The sequence below is a fragment of the Sprattus sprattus genome, assembly GCF_963457725.1.
Source record: "Sprattus sprattus genome assembly, chromosome: 10".
NCBI classification, from domain to species: Eukaryota; Metazoa; Chordata; class Actinopteri; order Clupeiformes; family Clupeidae; genus Sprattus; species Sprattus sprattus.
This window is the reverse complement of record NC_137908.1, coordinates 19389042-19411913: the sequence shown is the minus strand read 5'-3', so window position 1 is coordinate 19411913 and position 22872 is coordinate 19389042. Positions and strand designations below refer to the sequence as shown.

Below are 22872 nucleotides of genomic sequence, written 5' to 3'. Positions count from 1 at the left end.
AGTTTGACCAATCACAGACCCCCTGCCGTTACTATCCCCTGTATGACCATCGAAATCAGAGAATACCGCTGTTTACGTGTCAGTTAGCGATTTTTCATTCATGAATACTAACCTAACTCTCCCTTCCCGACCACATCTGGCCAATTCTTCAAGTGAGGACATTAAAAAAATCACTTAAAGGTAAACTAACGAGTAATGTAGAGATAAGACGTTAAAAATGTATTTAATTTTAGCCCAACGATGAAACCATGTGGTTTTCGTGTTCGCCTTCGATTTAAAATGGCAAATAAATCTAAGTGTCTTGGCTGTGTTAGAAATGGTTTGACTTTACGCTTTTTGGGGGTTTTCAAACTACTTATTTTAGACAAACTGTAGTATGTTACCATGGCAGAACCACCGGATAAAATAAAAAGATCGCAAAAAATCATTGATAGTTACCGGGAGAGATGGCCATGCCTCCGTTCTTTTCAGACATCCCCACCATGCTTTCTGCACAGTGTGCAATGTCATTATTGACATAAGTCACCAAGGAGCAGGTAACGAACACCGTAAGATGCATATTATCAGAAAATCATAGGCCTATCTGTCAAGTTCATGCTACAGGTCCGCGGCAGCCTTCTACGTACAGTGTCCACACATGCTTACGCACAGTTGTTGTCATGTCACAGTGGAAAAGGCTATATGTTTCTAATAATAATAATAGGTTAATGATAATAGCAGACATCCAAAGTCCCGCAGATTGATAACCACTCCCTGATGCCCGCAAATGACTTAAAATCTACCGGAATCTAGAGCGAGCGACGTGCTCCAAACCGTGTTAGCATCTGTGTAGCGCGCGCACGACAGAGAGGGAGAGGGACCTAGAGACTGTGCGTGTGTGAGGCAGTGTGCGGGTGTGCCTCAGGAGCATCCTGATTGGCCTGTTTCGGCAAGTCAACCAGTCAATTTTCAGTGTGGGCAGCCTTTTATCTCTTCTCCCGAACCGAATTAATCAGTTCAGTGTATCTAGGAACAGGGGCACCATGGCACAGGGAGAGTGCCCCCAAAAAAGTTTCATTTCATGTGCATTATTTCATGCCGGCTAGAATGATATTATGCTTTTATAACTTTTAGGGACCACAACAGTAATACGTAGGCCTAGGGGGGGATACCTCCCTGAAATGACTTTTTGCAGGTTGGGATGTCTGTAATAGCCTAAAAAACTCTTCCACTGACTAGAATTTAATTAAATAATAAAGAAGCAAACACAGCGCCATCATTTGGTCTTAGAAGTTGTGTAGTCCTTGTATCACATGTAATTGGGCTTGCATTCGAACATCAGACGTGGGGAGAAAAAAGAATGATGAATCATGACACTTGATAGGTATGAGGTAGGGAAAAAATACAACATGACCATTGTGTGAGAAGTTCCTAAGGAGCCTAGAGTGAAATAACATCCCAGGCTACAAATTTGTTCAAATTTGTTCAAATTTGTTTGTGGTTCAGAACTGCATTATTTATTAGCTCAGAATGTCGTCGATTGGTTCAATCATGCAACAACAGCATTATAACTAATAAAATGAAGGCCACAAAATCTTGCCGCGCCGCACCGGGGTGGTACTCAAACACATTTTCCAATGTAGGCAGGTCTGTGCATCAGTAAGTATCTGTGGCTTCCATTAGTCTAGCTTACCACATACAGTCAATAGTTAAAAGAACAGCACACCCACTCAGCTTGCAGCGGCCAATAGAAGCCTCTGCTCTCTTGTGAAAAAGCCAGTGTGAGAGACCTGGACTGCATTGCCATAATGGATCAAGCAGCAGTCGTGATTATCTTCAGCATTCTACTAATTGGCTTGGATTCCGCCCCCTCTGTGGAGGTAGGACTTATGGTTCACTATGTTGTAAAATAATAATGGCAAACTCATGTTCTTAATCCAAGTCTTTAATTTTGTACTATGGGAGTGCTGCTGTAAATTCCTAGAAGTTGAAATAATTCCAACTGCCCATGCACTGATAGTGATGAATAGCAGAGAGGTGAAGGGGAGAGGAAGCTTTCATAATGCATTTAAGTTGTCTGCTTTTGTTGTGAATGCATTTATTAAACATGTATTGTGCACGCATGTCAACTGTCATCGAAAAGCATTATAAGGGAATGCTATTGAAAAAAGCTCCCCTTGTAGAACAACCATTTCAAGTGTTCCAAGGTCGGGCCTGGGTCTTAAAACATGTAGAGTACCATCACTGCAATTCAGTGAAAGACATTAGTTCCTTATAAAAACATGGTTTTCTATTAAGTAAAAATACATTTTCTTTTTAATTTTATACATTTAATGCCAGGTATTCGTTCATACCTAATGGTTTTGCAAGCAACAGCCCACAAAAAAGTGGTGTTTTGGGGTCAACAATTTCAGTGTGTAAGTCATTATGCACTTCTTTCTAACCTTGAAATATTGTGTTATCTGTACAGTCAAACAACTGGGATATTTACAGCTTTCACATCAACACCACAGTAACCAGTCGCTATGCCATCACAGTTGTCACAAGTCGTGTGGCTAACAGCCGTGACAACGCAACTGAGATTGACTTCCATGTTAAAATACCCAAAACTGCCTTCATCAGCAAATTCAGAATGTTCGTACTCCAGTTCACTCTTTCTACAAGCAAGCGTTTTATTTAAAGTGCTGGTCATTAAAGACCTAGACATTCATATTACACTAAGACAAACTGGTACAATATAATCTAACTCCGTGATTGTTCACGTCTCTTCCCTGCATTTTACTACAGGACTATTGGTGAGCAAACATACGATGGGGTTGTGAAAGAGAAGGAGAAGGCCCAGCAACAGTACACTCAGGCCGTCTCACAAGGCCAAAGTGCTGGACTGGTCAGGTACCCAATCAAACAACAAAATATATTTGCTGTTTCAGTGACACTGGCATAAATAGTGTCTACTGTTTGCACATATTTAGTTTGTTTCATGCTGGCCAACCTCAAAACCTCAATACTCTCAGGGCAAAGTACACTAAACAGTTGTAAATGTTTGACACGTACATCCAAAAAAATTCTATTTTCAGGTGCTCTACCAAGGATAGTCACTAGAAAAGAACATAAAATCTGTCTGATGTTAGTACCAAAGTACATTTAATTTAATGTTCACAAATACGGTATATATCATGATGAATTATTATGTAATGATAAAGAGCATATGAATGCGAATGCAATGATAAAGAGGAAGGTAGCCTACTAACAAGACCAAAATGTGGGTATCAATTCCCAGGAAGTATGGCTGTTTATCCGGTTTGGATCAAAGTGTCTACTAAATTATTAAAACATGGATTACATCATGGCCTGGTTGAATTCTGTGTTCTGTTGAGCTACAGAAAAACATGTTCTGATTGCTTAAAAAAACGGAAATGGGTTTACTTATCAAGTGATAAGTCAGATGTGTCCTGGATGTTTGGGTGTCATATCTGTTCATAGGTGAAATCCAAAGCTTACAGGGTTCAGGGGCAAACATAAAGTCACAACTAGAATAGAAAGGTTTATATGTATTTATTTATCTAATTGTAGCATGGTTTGGTTAGTTTAGCTAAGCTAACCAGCTAGCTTCACACACATGCAGCCATGCAGGCTGTTCATTTGGTCATTGGGGTGGCTCTTAATAGGGCCATTGTGTTGCTCATAGAACTAATTTGAGGTGGCCAGTGATGTTTGTCATGAGCCCGGTGTTGCCCGCCGAGTTTAGATGGTTTTCATCCCTCCAGTAAACAGGCTGAGGTTATAGCGTTAGCGTTAGCGACACACTACTCATCACCACTTCTTTCACTTGCTCTGGAGGTCCAACTATCAGTGGAGAGAGTTAGATAGGGTGTCTGTGTCATTTTGTTTTTAATTTCTTCCTGTGATGGTACTGTGATTGTAACTCGGAGACAGTAACCACCGAATAGAGCTGCAGAGCTTTGGCTATTAATATTCACACTGCTTTCGTTATTACCTCCACCAAGGAGGTTATGTTTTCAGTGCAATTAGTGTGTTGGGTGTTGTTTAAGACAGGTGAGGCATGGGCCTTAACTCGTTGAGCGGACTTGACTCACAAATGTAGTTTTTTAGTTGCTAAAAATTCAACATTAGGCCTTGGCGGAGGTCTAGCTCTCCGAGTTACCTTCCAGTTTCATTTTTCCATTTTTTTTTTTTTTACAATTTTCACAAATGTTTCACAAGTTCAGATCATACAGGTTCTGATCACTGAGAATCCTCTTCTTCAAGTGATAACAGAATTCCGTAACTATTATAGGGCTACAGAATTAACATATTAACACAATGCATAAAAGATTATCCACAGGTGTTTGTCAGGGGCAATGCTTTTGGGGGATATACAAGGTGTGGCCTACTCTGGACCTTTTGGCAGGAAAGAATAACTTGGGTGAGGGGAAACTAAATGCGTCCCTTTCTAGTGTTGTAAGTAATATATGAAGTTTGCCTATTTCAAGGAGCCTCCGATTAAAGCCACTGTTTTCTGGCCAGTAGGTTATGTAGGGGGTGTGTAGCGTTGTCCATTATGTTGAGCAGCTTATGCAACATGCTTCTCTCGATGACCAGCTCTGCATAGTGCTAGCCTTCTTTAAGAGTTGGCGGCTGTGATGCTACTACTCCAACAGCCATAACAAACTGGTATTATGCAACTCCTTGCTGCACACATTAAAAGACCTAAGAGTCTGCTCTGTCCCTTCCTATAGACAGTCTCAGTGTTACATTTCCAGTCCGGTGTATTGTCCAGGTGAACGCCCAGGTATTTGCAGCCCTCCACCTCTTCTCCCAAGATGGAAATAGTGTTCAGCTTTCAGCCTCAGATTTAAACCTCCACTCTCCATGGTTAGGCTACTGGATACTGTCATGATGAAGCTGTCAGTGGTATGGTATTGCTTTTAAAGACTACGCAACAATTTGCCATTTTTGAAGGTGTTTTATATGCAGCTATAGGGAAAATGTGGATGCTATATGGTCATGTGATGGACAGATAAAAACATGTGTCGCTAACGCTGGCCTATTAGGATATACAGTGCCCTCCTCAATTATTGGCACCCTAAGTGAATGTGCCCAAAACAGGCTATGAAAAAATATTTGTTTGCTGTTTATCCTCTTGGTCTTTCACTCAAAATATTTACAAAAATCTTACCTTTTCATTGAAAGAAAATTATTGAAAGAAAACTTAGATTTTTTCATTAAATAAATACTATTCTCCTAAACAGGTGTGCCACACTTATTGGCACCCCTTAATTTAATGTTTTGAGCAGCCTCCCTTTACCAAGATAACAGCTCCAAGTCTTCTCCTATAATGTGTGATGAGGTTGGTGAACACATGGTACAGACCTGAGACAATTCCTACATACAGTATCTCTGCAGATCCTTCAGATTCTGAGGTCAACACATTTGCAGATTCGGTTTCAGCTCTTCCCACAGATTTTCTATGGGGTTTAGGTCTGGGGACTTTGATGGCCATGGCAAAACCTTTATTCTGCTGTCGGTGAACCATTTTTGTGTTGATTTTGAGGTGTGCTTCGGATCATTGTCCTGCTGGGAGGTCCAACCATGGCCCATTTTAAGCTTCCTAGAGGGGGGCTGTTAGGTTTTTATTTAATATCTGCTGGTATTTGATTGAGTACATGATACCATGTATCCTAACAAGATGTCCAGGGCCTTTGGAAGAAAAACAGCCCAACAACATCAGAGATCCGCCACCATACTTCAATGTGGGTATGGGGTGCTCTTCTGTATGGCTATCTTTCTGTCTACGCCAAACCCACCTTTGATGTTTGTTGCCAAGAAGCCTTATTTTGGTCTCATCTGACCATATAACACTAATATAAAAGTCTGACTTACATTTGGGAAACTGTAGGCACTTTAGTTTGTTGTTGATTGACAGCAGAGGCTTTTTTCTGATAACCCTCAAAAACAACTTGTGGTGATGTAGGTGCAGTCTGATGGTAGTTTGGAGACTTTCTGACCCCAGGACTTAACTAACCTCTGCAATTATATAGCTGTGATCCTTGGAGATTCTTTTACCAGTCGAACCATCCTCCTCACGGTGCGTGGGGTTAATGGTCCTCTTCCAGGCTGATTCCTGACATCTCCTGTCGCTTTTAACTTCTTAACTATTGCCCTGATTGTGGAAGTGGGTATTTCCAACTGTTTAGATATTTTCTTATTTCCCTAAATCCGGATTTCAGCAGCTCAACAACTTTTTGTCGCACTTTGACACTGAGTTCTTTTGTCTTTCCCATCTTGATGAATGACTAAGGGTATTTGGCATGTGTCACCTCATATTTATACCTCAGTGAAGCAGGAAGCCATGGTTGACCACTTAAGAGTTCCTAATGAAACAGGTGAACTCAAAAATGTAAAACATGACTGGTAATATACTTCAGTTAGATTTTAATTATAGGATTTTCTAGGGATGCCAATAATTGTGGCATCCATGTTTTGGAGAAAAATATTTTATGTAATGTCAAAAAAATTATTTCTTTCAAGAATTTTACTTCGATGAAAAGGTAAGATTTTTGTGAATATTTTGAGGGAAAGACCAAGATGATAAACAGCAAAGATATATTTTTTCATAGCCTGTTTTGGTCACATTCACTAAGGGTGCCAATAATTGCGGAGGGCACTGTACACTATGTAGTTCTGTGTTCCGGGCCAGAGCCCCCTGCAGAAATGTGGAAGTTTCACAGCATGCCATCCTGCCAAAAGATACCAGTTAGCAAGCTCTTATAAGTGCCAACTGAGAGCTATTGTAAAAAAAGGACACATGACTAGTATGACATGCTGGCCAAATTTAAGCCATTGGCCTTTTGTAATTTGTAAGTAGGATAGTGAGGCAGACATACAAGGTCTGAACAGCATTGTTGGTTTTATTCTTTTCCACACATAAATCATTATATCAAAGATTTTCCCCAAATGACTGCATAGCAGTTTTTATTTGGCCTGTACTCTAGCTCAATCGAATGTTTTTCGTGATTCTCTTGTATTGTCTTTCCTGGGTGAGGCACTAGCCAACCCTATTTGCATTACTTTGTTAAAGTAACACTATGCAATAATAATACTTCATGATTAGGGTTAGGATACGCAGTTTTACCTTAAAAAAAAAACGTTGAAAAAAATTGAGGCGCTACAATGACTTTTAATATGGAGAATCGCCTCCGTGCCATTGCCATACCAGGGTCCATAGGCATATAACTTCGTTCTGTAGTTTTGCAGGTGGCAGCCCGACTTGTCTGCTGATCTAGCAAGTAGCTTATTTGCCGTCTTGCTTTGTCTTGTGTTGTACTTGCTTGATGTTTGACTGTGTAAGGACAGTCATTGAGTAACTAGATTGTCATAGTGTCAAAGTCAGCACATTTCAAGAGATTTCGTTAGTTTTAGCTGCTAGCATACCGTTAGCGAATAGCTATTGATCTGTTGTGCTGCTTTAAGATGAAGTAATGCAGCTAGCTCACTGATGAACTGATGAAGAGCCCTGGCTAGCTTTGATTTCCTGTGCTACCAGGCAGTAACACCCTGCATACTCTGATACCAAGCAAGCAATTGGAGGAAGGGGTCACTATGACCAGCTCTCATGGATGGCCCCTTAATGGTCAAACAGACAGAGAAATACAGAAATAAATATGAAAACAATAAATAAATGTTTGTATAATTCAATGTGAAAACTTCTAAACTATTTTGTAATTCTGAGAATAGATATATTGAGGGAAATGAATGTGTCTATAATACTTTTACCCATTCCCGATTAAATATTGTTTGTGTGGATTGCTTTATTTGTCCATTTTCAGTCAATAGTCATTTATTAATACATTTGTATATTCAGTATTTCAGGATTAATGTCCTGTACCACTAGCCTGGATACCAGGATTGAACTTAGCTCCGCCCACAATATTTGAGGTCTGGAAGTTCGGTATGGCATCGCTCCGTTGGGGAGAAATTATGCCCTACCAAAAACACGACAGCCAATCAAATTGTCAGGGCGGGCTTTATACCATGATGGACAGATGATCAACAGTAACGTAATCAACTATGTCACTAACGCTTGGGTTGAATTCTTTTCAACAAATATGGCTGCCGCATGAAAGTTGAAATGTGGAGATTTGTGTCTGTTTTAGAAGACATTGACAGCGCATTAAGTTCGGTTAAAGGAACAGAGAAACGCAAACAAGGCATTTGGCGATCGAAAATATGTTTTTGCCGTCCTTCCTACGGGATCCGGTAAAAGTTTAATGTATCAGTTTACCCCGATGGTCATAATACATTGATGTCATTGGTTCTAGGTTTATCCAATTGAGCGAAGAGGCATTTATTTTCCTGGTCGGTTGAAACACGCCCCATAATCACAGCCCAATGGAGCAGTATCAGACTCATATTCTGACTAGAATTATGAGTATGACATCGTCAGGCTACTGTACCACAGCTTGCACGAAAACTAATTTCACCAATAATTTAAACAAACAAGGGTAAATCTTGTGGTACTTCTGGCTGGAGCATGTCAATCTGCCACACAAGATAAGATGTATCAACTCTTAATGCTGTACACTGTGGTAAATTCAAATGCGATTTCAATGAATTTCAATGAATGTTGCAAATGCGGATCTGGTGTCAAAATATACAGCCTAACCCTGAGCTGTCTTCATACAAGCTTTGCTTTTTCATTGTATTCTCTTAGTTCAGTGGGAAGGACGTTAGAGGATTTCAAAACATCAGTGACGGTTGCTGCTCACAGCAAGGTGACCTTTGAACTCACCTATGAGGAACTGCTCCAACGTCGTCTTGGAAAATATGAGCTGCTGATCAATGCCCAACCTGGTCAAATTGTCAAAGACTTCAAGGTGAGAGAGAGTCCATTTTTATTGGTAACTTGATTACTGGGGGATACATTTTGTGCAATACATTACAAAGACATAACTAAAGATGTGACTCCCCCAATATATACTGTATATAAGTGCTTATACCAATATCATCCCTAAAAGATGTGTGTCTCCTCTAATATATCTATTACTGCTGGTACCAATATCATCCCTAAAATTGGTGTGTCTCCTCCAATAAATATATTAGTGCTATAACCAATATCATCCATAAAAGATGTGTGGCTCCCCCAACAGATTGATGTAAACATTTATGAGAAGACTGGAATAAACTTCCATGAAGTTAAAGGCTCCTTGGGTGAGAAAGACTTGGCCAATGCTGTCACAACTACACGTGCTGACAAACAGGTATTGCACAGAACTTTTCAATGAACATCCTTTTATTTTACTTTAATGGAGTGGTTTAATTTACATGGTCATGTCAATAGAGAAATGTCTATAAATGTAAAAAAAACAACAACAAAAAAAAACGTATTGGCATTGCAATACTGCTCTATTACCCCAGCAGTTTAGAGTTTTTTCCCATTTTAGGTATGGGTACATTTTTACCCTACACGTGACCAGCAAATGCAATGTGATGGTTGTGGAGAGACTGGACTTAAGGGGAATCTGAAAATCCATTATGATGTTAATAGGCCGCAGTCCCAAGGTGATGTAACGGTATGTAGTGGACTTAGTGATTGAGTCTGCAACGTCAATAAAGTATTTCTAATATATTTCAAATTAGATTCCAAAATCTGTAGAAAAATAAGTACTGTAGAAAAATAAATCTGGAAATGAAATCTCTTGCAGTACTTATCTTGTTTTCTATTTAATTTGTTGTTAATGGGAGCAATAATGCGTGTATACTGTAAATGCCTTTTGTTCTCTATTTGTGTTTTTATTTGTTTAAATGTGTCTGCATCATTTCATTCAGAGGTTACAATATTTTTCAAGTTGCTTCTTTTTGCACTTTTTGTACTCACAAGGAACATGGTGGCTACTTTGTTCATTTCTTTGCACCAGTCGACCTTCCACGTATCCCCAAAAATGTGGTCTTCCTCATTGATCAGAGCGGCTCTATGCACGGCAGGAAAATAGAACAGGTACATTAACACCCAGTAGAATGACAAAGGCATCGGAGTTGTGTATCTTAACAAAGATGTCAAACCTTTTTGTCAAACCCAGACTCGAGAGGCCTTACTGAAGATTCTGGATGACCTAGCTGACGATGATTATTTTGGCCTCATCCTATTTGATAGCAAAGTTTCTCCATGGAAACATGAACTTCTCCAGGCCAACCCCAATAACCTGAAGAGGGCAAAGGAGTTTGTAAGAGGGATTGTAGATCGTGGTGGTAAGATAGGACATAATTGTCTACATTGCAGAATAATAAGAGTATTTAATTTAATTTTTAACTTTTACTGAAATGTGTGAGTAAAACATTGTTATAAGTATTGCTAGTAAAACTAGTAGTGGTGGTATCTATACATTTTTAATGAAGAATTTGTACTGATGTCTATGTTGTACGTAATTGCTCTCTTCAGCCACAGACATAAATGCTGCAGTGTTGAAAGGTGTAGACATGATCAATAAACACCCCAGACAAAGTTCAGCCTCCATTCTCATACTTCTAACTGATGGAGATCCCACTTCAGGTGTGAATATTCTTCAATCCACCCTCAAACTCTGCTTTTACCATTAACAGCAATATTTACAAGATGAGTTCATATATTGTAACCCTTTGGCCTCTTGAAGGAGAGACTAATCAATCGAAGATCCAGTCCAATGTGAGAGAGGCCATTGGGAAGAAGTTTCCTCTGTACTGCCTTGGTTTTGGCCTTGATGTGAACTTTGAGTTCCTGCAGAAGATGGCCCAGGAGAACAGTGGTGTGGGTCGCAGGATCTATGAGGAGTCTGACGCAGCTCTTCAGCTAAAGGTACAGAGTTTCACCACAAATGTTAGACTGATGAACCAATAAAGGTAGGCTACACTAATGTGCAAGGGACTTCTGTCTTAAGTTAAGATGTGAGCCAAGAAATGGATCTCAGTTTGTACTTAAGCCTTACTCGCAAAGAAAACATTGTGTGAAGATACAATAATCATTTTTAGGAGACACCTCATAGCAGGCTGCATATAGGCTAAGGTCATTGGGCCTCATTCTAGAAAGCAGTTAAGACGAAGGATTTAAGAAGGAATTTCTTCTTAACTCCACTTCCGGTGGATTTGGGAGCAAATTTGGCATTCATGGAAGTTTTCTTATCTGGGAAGAAGTTCAGAACGCGAAATAGCAGTCGTAAATCGGCCAGAGTTTCCTTTAATGCGATTCCTCATAAAACCAAAAGATGCCGCTCGGTGTTAGAAGTGTTAAGGGCTAAATTTGTAATAAATCGTTGGTGATTGCGTTCACATCAACTCTACAGACATCCTCGGATTAAAATAATTATAATAAAAAAATAAATACGAGAATATTTGTATCATTAACAATTACGTTTCACATTTATAGTCATGATTCAACGAGGCATCGTGATGTCATAAAATAAATAAAAGGACTACACGAACTGTAAATGTAAGTGAATAAATAAATAAGCACTAAACTCAATCGTGTTGATATAACCATGGTGGAATAGAATGGACACATCTACATCCTGCAACAGTACCTTCATCTCTGCACCAGTGAAGTAACATCTGCGTTTACTCAACCGGTGCTTGCTTTAGAGTTTCTTTCATGTGGATTTGGTGAATTCCGACTTCACGCGTCACTATGGTTGAGTGCTGGCGGGGCGTGTATGTATGCAAATTCAGGTGCACGAGAACGCGTGTTGTATTTAAGAAACCTCATTTGGGGGAGCACAGCTGAGAAAACTTTGGCTGCATAAGAACAGTTTTTTAGGCGTTCATGAATTTGGTGGAGATGTTTTTCTTACGTTGGTTTTCCGAAACTTCAGAAAATGTTCGATAATGAGGCCCATTGTCTTCATGCTAGTCCTGAAATCATAATGGTCTGTTTAGTTATTATGTATTTAACACTATTTATCACTATTTTGGCTTATCCTCTCAACATATAAAGTTGATTCTTGTTTGCTTTGGTTTGACTTTCCTTCTAGCTGATTTGTATTTTAGTCCACACGCCCGGCAACAGTAGCTGGTTATGTAGTAACATGAGCATTAATGATGTTCAAAGGGATGGTAGGAAAGATTCTGAATTATTTAATGCAATACGAAACAGTTACAACAGAGGTGACTTCGCTACAAGTCATTCCAATATCAATTACCTCAGTTTTAACAAAACATAAAAGGTTCACTTCACATGCTGTGTGAAACAGTGTTGACACTTTATCAGCTATTTTGTATTTTTTCAACAGGGTTTCTATGAAGAGGTGGCAACTCCTCTCTTAACCAGTGTGCAGATGAATTACACCGGTGCCACAAACCTGACCCAAACCACCTTTAGCCATTACTACAATGGCTCTGAGATTGTAGTGGCTGGAAGGATCACGGACAACAACATAGATGACTTCAGTACAGAAGTTATAGCAATATCGGTGAGGGTTAATTCATTAATAACTAAAGTCTTGCCTTAACTAATTTCATGAAATGCATTTTTAATACTGTTTATACCAACATTCCTCCTTATGACTATAATCCTTGTCATGCTGTGATATTGATGCAGGTTCAAAATAGGATAGAATAGTACTTTAGGTCAATGTGCTAATTTGTGATATGTCCATGACAGAAACATAACAAAGTGATGTATCGTGACACCACACCCACTAAAGATGAAAAACTCCCTGCAGACTTGAGCGGCATTGAGAACTTCGCCCAGAGAATGTGGGCCTGCCTCACAGTTAAACAGCTTCTGGAGAAGGAGTGAGTGTATGGTGCAGATGTGGTGGTATGCATCTGTGTCTGTCTGTAGTTTGTGAGAATTTGAGTTCACACTGTACATGTTTTAGGTTGATGCTGACTGGTGAGGAAAAGGAGGCAGTGAGGAAGATGGCTCTTGATCTCTCTCTCAAGTACAGTTTTGTAACCCCACTCACCTCTATGGTGGTCACCAAACCTGAGGGCGAGGACACTCAGGTGGCTAACAAACCCAAAGAGGGAGAGAAGCCTCCAATTTCATCCAGAAGGACTAATTTCAAATTTCAGCTCCATTCATCTCCAGGCATACGCAAAAGTGAGTGTGGGGAAGAAGCATCTAATATTTACAAGAAATGAAACCTTGCTATAAGCGTTGCACAGTGGAAATATCACTGGTGATAGAAAATTGTTATCCATATAAAAGTCCAATCAGCATTATATATGTTTAGTTCTTACCATTATATTGCAATAATCATGAATAAAGTAAACAATAATAACATTTTACTGAGGCTTTGCAGAGGTTTTACACAAAATATACATTTTAAAGAAGGAAAAGTAGTACCATACCGTAGAGCATAGTAAGAGTACTGCATGTCACGAGTAGGTATTTTGATCCACAGCCTGGGGTTAAAACATTTAAAAGGTAATAGATAATTTGCCAACATTTATACTTAGGTGGCACGAAACGCAGTTTGCTCTGCACTATATTAATTCCATGCCACAGAATGTTCATTTTGTCCGCGGTTCACTGAAGGTTTGGTGTGCAATGTATCTGTTCACATATAAATCTTCTATTTGCCAAGTCCTCAGGCAGTTCCAAAGCGTCCATACAAAACCTTACAAAACAAACAGTAGATTGGTGGATAGGTGTTTTGGGCAAACGCGAATGTAAGTGTTTAAGCATAGCCTTCTCATTCCTAATACCTTAGATATGTCAGTGGTGATGATACATTTTTAAAATTGCAGCCAGAGGCAGTGCAATAACGGATTTTAGCAATCAGAGCAGTTAGTGTGGGAAAGGCTATCTGGAGTCAGTCACATATAAGGTCCTTCCGGATTCTCACAGGTGATACAAGTTTGTTTCTTGTCAGTTTTTTCCCCAAGTTGTGGTCATTCCGATACTTTCTCATGATTTGCAATTCTATTTGACAGTGATTCAATTTTATTCTTCTTTTTTAGCACAAAGTGTGCGTGGACAGGCCCGCACCCAGAACTGGGGATTAAGTTTTCAAGGTAAGGCAGTAAGACACTACGTAGTTCACATTTGGCAATTATCAGACTTTATGGTCTACATGCAGTAAGATAGTGGCTCAGGCTCAAGTGAGTAAACAGACCTACATATAGCCATAAACAACCTATATTGCACTGGTAGGTTGCGTTGTGGTGGAATGTGACTATAATGGAACCATTACATTCTGTAATTTTGGATGCTGATGTTTCTGGATCAGCAAAACTACCATCCCTATCCACAATTTCAACACAATTTCTTCACCAGCTCTCAGAATGCTGGTATTTCATGTTAATTGCCATTTAGCTCAATTTCACACTGTGACCCCTCCTGTGCACCATAGTAATAGGGACACACATATTTTGAATAAAGTAAATTCTAAAAATGCTATGTCCTTCTTCATCTCCTATCCTGTAACAGTTGTTCTTAATCCTGGTCCTGGGAACCTCAGCCCTGCATAATTTGTATCTATAGCCCTCCTCTAAGCACACCTGCTTATTTAAACATTAGATGAACTGCACTCTGTGACCCCCTCTTGACACCATGTCAGTGTGCCCCTCTCAGCAGTGGCCTTATTGAATGGATACAGTCAGTCTGCATTGCGGTAATAGTTTGTATTTCTCCCACTGCACACTTTTGATGTGGAGCTAGCATCAGTGTTTTGGGCTGTATTGGAAGTTGGATATCAGGTCTATACTACCTTGGAATTCATTGTATACTTAAAGATATTTTCCAGTTTGAGATGGTGAATTTCAGAACTTTAGAAATGCTTGCACTAAAACCTCTGTAAATCCCCGAAGGTAAAATGTAATATTTTTCTAAATAGAAGGGTTTAATGTGTTTTAAAGGAACACTATGTAGTGCCGACACCAAGCGTTTGAAATCGGTACTGCATTCCAAATTTAAAATATAGAAGCGCTTTGTCTCCCCCCTCCCCCTCCACCCCAGAATCGAAGCTCATGCGAGTTGCCAGGTTGAGGACAGTGAACCTACACCAATGACGAAGGCAAGCAACAACAAGTCCTTCACTATAAGTAGCTCAGCTAAAGTATACGTTTGAAGTGTTTCTATTGTTTTCAAATTATAAATCAGCTCATGTGGATTTGTTTTACTCTGTCAGTGTTAGCTGAATTTTAAATTGAATTTGAATCTCGAATTTGTATTTCAATAGATGCATGGCTGGCTATGTACGTTTGCCAAAGTTAAGCGTGTTATCCCGAAAACCCACAGCTCCAAAAAGACTGTCACTGACAAGTTCAGTCTGTGATGTTGAGAAGGGGGAGACTGTAGTGCAGAGGCACTCCGGTAGCAGGATAAAGAACCACTGTTACAGCACAGGAGATAGAAAAGAAGAGATGAACAGATGGAGATGCAGATAAAACACCACAGTTAATGCCTAAATCATGCATATCATGTCATAGAGTCATATCATAGGGTCATTTTTGTGAATTCTTCATAGGTGGAGCAGGAAGGAGTTTTTATGGTCCACCAAGGTTGTCTATGGATCACTATTCGATTCCTGCTTCACCTGGTGTGGGTTCTCGTAGTCGACCTGCCTACCCTGGGACAGGTTGGTTTAAAACTTTAATTTTAATTAAGTTCATACCCATAATGTCCATACAGCATTTTTTTTTATTTCCCTACACCCACTTACTTAGCTGGATAGCAAACAGTAGACCCTAGATAGTAAAGCAATATAATGGCAAAGAATATAAGTCTTTCACCATCTGGTGTCTATCAAGGTGTCTATCATTTGTTCGATGATGTCCCTCAATCTGCACACCTTCCATTAGCAACAGCAGTATCAGCACCAACAACTCTAACACCAGGTACCCAACTACCTCAATCAGTCAAATGAGATATACAGCCCTGAATTTGCATAATTGTATGTCTTACTGCCTCCTGTTGTGCCCACTGCTTTGCTGTACCTTACTCCTTCACTAATGTTGTCTCTTTCTCTCTGTGTAGGGACCCCTGTGAGGTTCTTGATGACTGCTGAGGGTCAATCTCTCCCTCTCTGCTTTGACATCCCAGCAGGCCATTCTGTCCGACTGCTGCAGGACCCTACATCTGGTAGGACGGCACCATGCTCACTTATTCCACCTTCTCAACCTTCTTACATCAAATTTGAGTATCAGTAGGCCTACAGGATACACTGTCAAACATTTCCTGCGAAAACTACAGCTATTAGCCAGTAACAGAGTGTAGTAAGGCTATCAGTTGATTTGGGGGAAAATTACTTCATTTGAGCCCCATTCAGCTATCTGTCATACCTGTCAGAACTTGGAGCCTGGTTGTGAGCTAGCTAAATGGGCTAAGATAACTTTTTAATGCAAAAGTGTTGTTTCTATGAAATGATTACTAGCTAGCTAACATAACTGATGTTAGTTTAATTTGTTAAAGTTTACTTTAATTACAACACAAGACAGAGTGTAGTTCTTTTGTAGTATTTTATCAGCATGGTATTCATTGTAATGAGATGCCTGCTGTAAATAAATGGTTGACATTATCTCCAGTAAATTACTGAAAGTCAACAGTGACATTGTAATCCATTTTTCAGTACTTTACTGTTTTTGAAGGTACATTAGGCATAAGTCTTATGTAAAAACAAACAGCAATATCTATCAGGCCAAAGTGAGGAGTTCAACCAGCGCAGCTGGATTGATTACCTAATGTGATACCACTGTTAAATCAGAGACAGGACTCAAGTGTCACAACCAAGCAATAAAAAGCTAAATCCAGCAAAACTGTAACTAAGCAAAAAGTATAAAAATCCAGCAAACAATAAGGGGAACAGGGCAGTCATTTCCAGTGCAAGATCCAACAGAACAAGTGAAACAACAGTCCGAGGTCCCAAATGCCACTACTAGAGACAATATAACGCGACAATAGATAGATACAACGCGACAATATTTCACGTATATTTGCGTTACTTCAGGTTAATACTCAACTTCAAGAAGTCCTGCCAGTACCTCAGCCACAACCACTTGCTCACTTTTTCAGCAGCCTCAGACAACTCCTTTAAAGCTCCTTACAGTAACCGTTCTCAAAACCAAAGTCCAACAAAACTGCTATTGTTGATTTATAGCCTTTCGTAATGACAATTAAAAGAGAGATAAATAATTGCCTATAGAAAATAAGTTCCTGTGTATGATACTGGCTGCAATATATGCTCCAGACAGATGTTTTTTGTATTGACTGACAAGAACAGCTACCATAGTTAACAAGGCGCCAAGGGCGTAGGTTTGCATAGGGTTGGTAGGGACTAGTCACGACCAAAGTTTGGGAAAGACAAAAAAGTCCCTACCAATATTTTGTTAATTTGAGAAAAAAATATTTTGCACAATATATTTGCAAACTCATTCGTATTATTATCAATACAATGTTTGTCGCCCAGAAGAGATAGAAATACATTTCTAAGTTTTCCAATGCGCCCACGAGCCTGTGGGACAAGATGTTGTCATTTAATTGGCTGAAGTGGCAGTCAGAAACCTACGTGAATCCTGAAACTGAGAGTGCTGCTAGTAGTCTGATACGGTAAGCTACTAAATTCGCCAGGAAATAATAACGCATATCAGTATTTCGTTTGGTCTCAGCATTGATATTTTGTCCCTTTTGTGCTCTGAAAAGCCACCTAAAAAGAAAAGAGATGCCAGTAGTTTTTTCCACCCATAGAGCTATCAAAAAGCCCAGGTCGCTGTTAGTTAGCTAGTCGGAAAACTATCCACATTGCGAAGCTGCTAACCCTAAATCGCCACCCATTGTACAGTGAAAACATGTTTTGAAAGTTGCTAGTGTGTAGGACATGTAACTTTAGCTTGCATTACGGCATTACGTCTCGTCTGGTTGAAGCCAGAAGGATAAGCTACCCTACCCTGTTTAGACAATTTTACCCATGAATGTAATCAATCACAATGGCTATTTTGAGAATACATGTTATACTTGAAGGTAGTAAAAAGGTGCAATAGATTGGGATGCCCAAATGTATGTAGCATATAATTCATGAATACATTATTTCATTACACTGCAATCCAGATGATGTAGGCTTAGTACAGCTCCATAAAACCTGGTGCATTTACCTACATATTACAAATGAATTTCAGAACAAACTAATGCACTGGATGTACTTCTCATTAGGTACTTTTGTTCATTAAGGCAATATTTTGAAATGCATTCAGGGAACTAAGAAATCCAGTGCAGATGTAGTGCAGGTTGAAGAAGAAGCAGCTGGACCATCAGGGCTTCAGATGAGGTCTTACTCATGTTTGGGATATCCAAAAAGGACAATAAAAACATGTGATGTGGAAATGCGGAGAACTTTTAGTTTTTAATTTAAACTAAGGGTTTATTATTCTTATTATGTTTAAATCAGTTCCAAGTTACACACGTTAGAACACAAACGTTAATATATTCTAATAAAGTTTGCCTGTTAAATATAACATCAACTACATTTTTTAATTTATGGTGGGGGTGGGGGTGGGGGGGGGGGTCTGCCGGGCAGTGTCCCTACCAATGCTGAGACCAAACCTACGCCCTTGCAAGGCGCCATTCTGTAGCCTATGAAGTTGACCATGCTAAAATAATCCAGAGTCTACTCAAAACATATTTCAAGTCAATCAATTAACTACTGACCTACTATTTGATCAGTCAGTAGTTCATGGGGCTGATCGTGCACCACCTGGGCCTTCTTTAGATTCAGTGGGATGAGACACTCTGTCCCAGACATTGTGGCAGTGTTTATGCAGTATTTTGGAAAAGAGGAGAACGTCATCTAGAAAATATTTAATCATATCTCTTAGAACATCATTGAGAAGAGCCTGAAAGCCTGTTGGAATGTTAGTAAGACAAGGCAAAGTAATTGCCTGGCACTTATAATACCCAAATGAAGGCTGTTTTCTGTAAGTCACCCTCCTGTATACAATTCAGGTGGTAAGCATTATGTAAATCCAGTTAAATAAAAAAATGTTGGCACTCTAAAGTTGTCATGGAACGGACCGACTCAGAGATGGTAATCTTGAGAAACAGAGTTTATTGCAAAACGGAGACAGCCAGGAACAGACAAGACAGACCACAGGTTGTAGAAACACAGATGACAAGGAAACAGATCCTCTTGCACGCAAGCAAAACCCACAGAGGGGCGCAGGCTCAAAGCACTGGCAGAAACTGGCACTAAATGCGCAGAAAGAAACAAAACAGAGTCTTACTCTTTAACTTAACTAAACTATCTAACTCAACGCCGCAGCAGAAAACAAAACAAGAGTCACACTCAGCTAGAACAGAACTATAACACAGACTATGAACGAAACTTTAACAGACTTGGTAACAAAAAAAAGCCCCTCTATGGACTAATGGATGCAATTTTGTGTACATGTAGGTTGTGCAAAGTGGTGTTGAAAAGTCATAGAAATGTTTTGGAATATTTTCAGTAAAAATGGGTGGGAACCCTGCCATAGGTTTGATTCCTGAGTTCAATTTTTAAATAAAGTATACTGCTAAGTTCATAAAACGGACATGTGTGTATTGTGGCTTCTTTAGGATGTTTATTTTACGTATCCTTCAACCGACCAGCTTAATCTCTCCATGTTCTGTGCCTAGAAATAAAAGCTCATTTTAAAGACATATGGCATTAAAAAACACTGCATCTTAATAACAACATACAGGTTGACATGCATTGTGCATGCATTTATATTTTCACACTTTTGAGTGCTATGCTACTGACACCTTTGCAGAAATGAAACAGTTCTGACTTCTGACCTGATTTATTAACCTAAATTGCTTAAGTGACATATTTGCTCTTTTGCACTCGTTTATATAGCGCTGACAGTGTCCAAAAGCACTTTATAGAGTCCTAAACCCCCTTAAGAAATGTTGTATTTTTCCACAATGCAATTGTACACAGTACTATGCAGAATATCCGCTCTACCATTTTCCTTAATGCATTGCATTGATTTACAGTAATACACTTAATAGCAGTTAGCCTACACAATAACATACCAAACAAATTGCAGAAAAAAGTACAGATTTCACACAAATGTCTGTGTAGGCCTATGTTTGATCATCTCTACCATGCACTTGCATTTGCTTTCAACTCCCCAGTGCCTGTACCATTCAACCTCTAAAAAAAACAATTTTTTACCTTCAAATTCCATAACTTCAAATGTTCTAGGCCTGTTGAAGTAAAGTGTTAAGCAATTTATTTCTGAACTGGTAAAATATAAATGATCTTTCAATATTTCAGTGTTTGCATGAAGCGTTCACATTGTCCAGCAAAAATTACTTTATTATTGACTTGTTTAACATATTTTATAATCTATGATTGGAATTAAGTGCAATTTAAGTCTTCTCTCTTTAACCCTTTCAGGAGTATCAATGAATGGAGAGCTGACATCTGAGGGGGGAAATGGTTTCCAGAGGATCATAATTTGTGTTAATGCTAGTATGACTATTGAGTTTGACACAGTTAAGATCACCGTCAAAGATGGACAGGACACTGTTTCATTCATGTGGACAGACAAAGATGCTGATCATACTACAGATAGGTACTGTGCTTTTACTTTGAAAGAGTGTTGATATGCTAGTGTATAGTTCTAACATGAGAATTTCTGCAGCCTGTCACTGATCATACGGGACAACGAAGCAGATATTACCATGACAACTATTCGTGCCGTCATTCTGCTTCATTGGCAACATGGAAAAAGCTTCCTTTGGCCAGCAATCCGAAAACGCCCATCAGAAAATGCAGTTCCGGGCATCATGGGTAATCAGGCACTTCTCATTGCTGTTTCTCGAGCAAAAATAATAATAATAGTTATTATTATTACTATTACAATGCATGCAAAGTAATGCACTGCACTGTTATCAGGTGGCTTTTTATTATTATTGGTACCTTTTTCGGGAATTAATTCAGATCGACATTGTGACATGATAATAGGCTGACTAAATTTGCATTTCCTGAGGCAATAGCAGTGATTGCAACGGAAAAGTAAAAAAAAAAAAATTAGGTAAAAGATAAGGACATCTAAGGTAATTCAAGACAGGTAGAGGGAGAGAGAGGCACACAAAGGAGAAGCAGGGGAAAAAAGAAAAGAAAAGGTAATTAAAGACTGATAGATTGAAAGATCTATCATCTATCAGTCTTTAAATACTGTACCTCTCCTTTAACTCTCTCTCTGCATGCCTTGATACTTAATATGTATTTTGAATTTTTTACTTTTGCTTTGCACGCACTGGTATTTGCTTCAGGAAATGCAAATCTAGTTCTTCTTCTTCTTCTTCTTCTTCTTCTTCTTCTTCTTCTTCTTCTTATTATTATTATTATTGTTATCATTGTTATTGTTATTATTAATACAGCATGCTGTACTTTGCACTGATACAATCATGATTTACACCTCATAATAAAAATATTATAATGCATAATATTTACTTCATGTAAGTCAAGTACACTTTTGGCTGTTGGTATCAGGTAAACTATCAGTTGCATATGAGGAGATCCAACCAACAAAGCTGAGAATTCAGGGTCAGGAGGTGGATGCTTCTAGGTGAGGTTAAATTCCCTGATTTTTTCTATTACTTAACTGAGAGTGAAATACTTTTTTATTGTTGATTAATACAAATGACTCCCCATTACATCGTTCTCTAGGGATTCTGCTAAGGACTACAGTATCAAGGCCGCACCCAAAGTGAGATGCCAGCTTGTGGAGCTGAAGTTTGCCCTGCAGGGGGAGCTCTCTGAGTTTACTCTCCTGCAACTGTAAAAGACAAAATACAGAACATGTATAGACCAGTAAGGTCCAGGATATTGCAGTTGTGTGAACATATGGTAGTAGCATTTATTCATTTTAAACTCTACATATAATCATGTCAGTTTAATCATATGTGCATATTCATGGAAAGATGCCGTTTTCTATTCTACACCAAGGTTAACTCCTTTGGTAGTGATATTATGAAATAATACACAAGCATACAAACTCAAACCTGAGTGAAATGTAATTTTGTGATATGGACACTTTAGGTTTATACACACAGTTTCCATTTGTCTACTATGGTTGCAGTCAATTTAATAATAACTAAATGCAGTGGAAATATTGTGTCCTTTCAATTGTGACTACAAAATTCCCAAAGGTGTGTTGACAATGGGGCTTTCAGCTCAGTTCATGTTTAAAGGCCTTTTATGGAAGATGATACTTGATTAAAAGAGCAAGGTACAATTTCTACCATGCAAGATGAAAATGCAGTGTTTTATTACCTAAATTAAAATTGCAAATACACAAACTGTTTACTGCCCCCCTCAATGTAGAATAGCTCTGACATTTGAATGTACTTACTTGTACTGTAGTTGGAGACAATGGGCTTGTGTTGAAGTGTTAGGATTTCTACACTCTCGCTGATACTGACTCAAATTACTCATTAACCCGGATCTGTTCAGTGACAGAAACACTTGGGTCTGTTAACTGAGTCAAATTTGCTGTCACTAGTGATAAGCACAGAAGGCAGAAGCTTTTTTTTTTATTTGCTTGCACAAACACAATAAACAGCATTAAGCAAAGGCGAGTTCACGAATATATCAGGACAGGTTTGTTATTATTTTATCTGGCTGATTGTGTACAGAAGCTACTGCATGCATGGTGTTCTGTACCTGTTCAACAACATTCCAACTACTTGCCTCCAACTTTTTTCTTTTCCTGATCAACAACATTCCAAACCTGGAATGACATTTCATTATGCCTCTGAATAAAACACCATCTCCCCAACAATGCCACAGAGCTGCCCTTAAGATATTCCCAGTAAGGCTAATTGCATGTGAAGGACTGTAAAGTCGTGTTCTGTGGCATTTTCATATTCCTCCGGCTCGAGCAGAAGAGTGCTTTTAGTTTGCTCTGTGGCCATTTGATTTTAATGTCTTGTTTTGA

At 39.1% G+C, this 22872-nt stretch overlaps 1 protein-coding gene across 1 annotated transcript; it reads left to right on the top strand.

Annotated features, from left to right (window-relative positions):
- Positions 1–1787: 1787 nt before the first annotated feature.
- LOC308371247 (inter-alpha-trypsin inhibitor heavy chain H3-like) lies at positions 1788–21717 on the top strand (the record flags this gene model as incomplete). The annotated part of the gene is made up of 20 exons (XM_080846093.1): positions 1788–1859; positions 2450–2613; positions 2767–2871; positions 8693–8855; positions 9129–9239; positions 9423–9551; positions 9860–9976; positions 10059–10227; positions 10418–10528; positions 10629–10810; positions 12237–12416; positions 12608–12741; positions 12828–13051; positions 13915–13968; positions 15706–15792; positions 15932–16036; positions 20325–20502; positions 20572–20720; positions 21426–21501; positions 21603–21717. The coding sequence occupies 20 exons, from the start codon at positions 1788–1790 to the stop codon at positions 21715–21717; spliced, it is 2625 nt and encodes an 874-aa protein (XP_080702219.1).
- Between the last annotated feature and the right edge of the window lie 1155 nt (positions 21718–22872).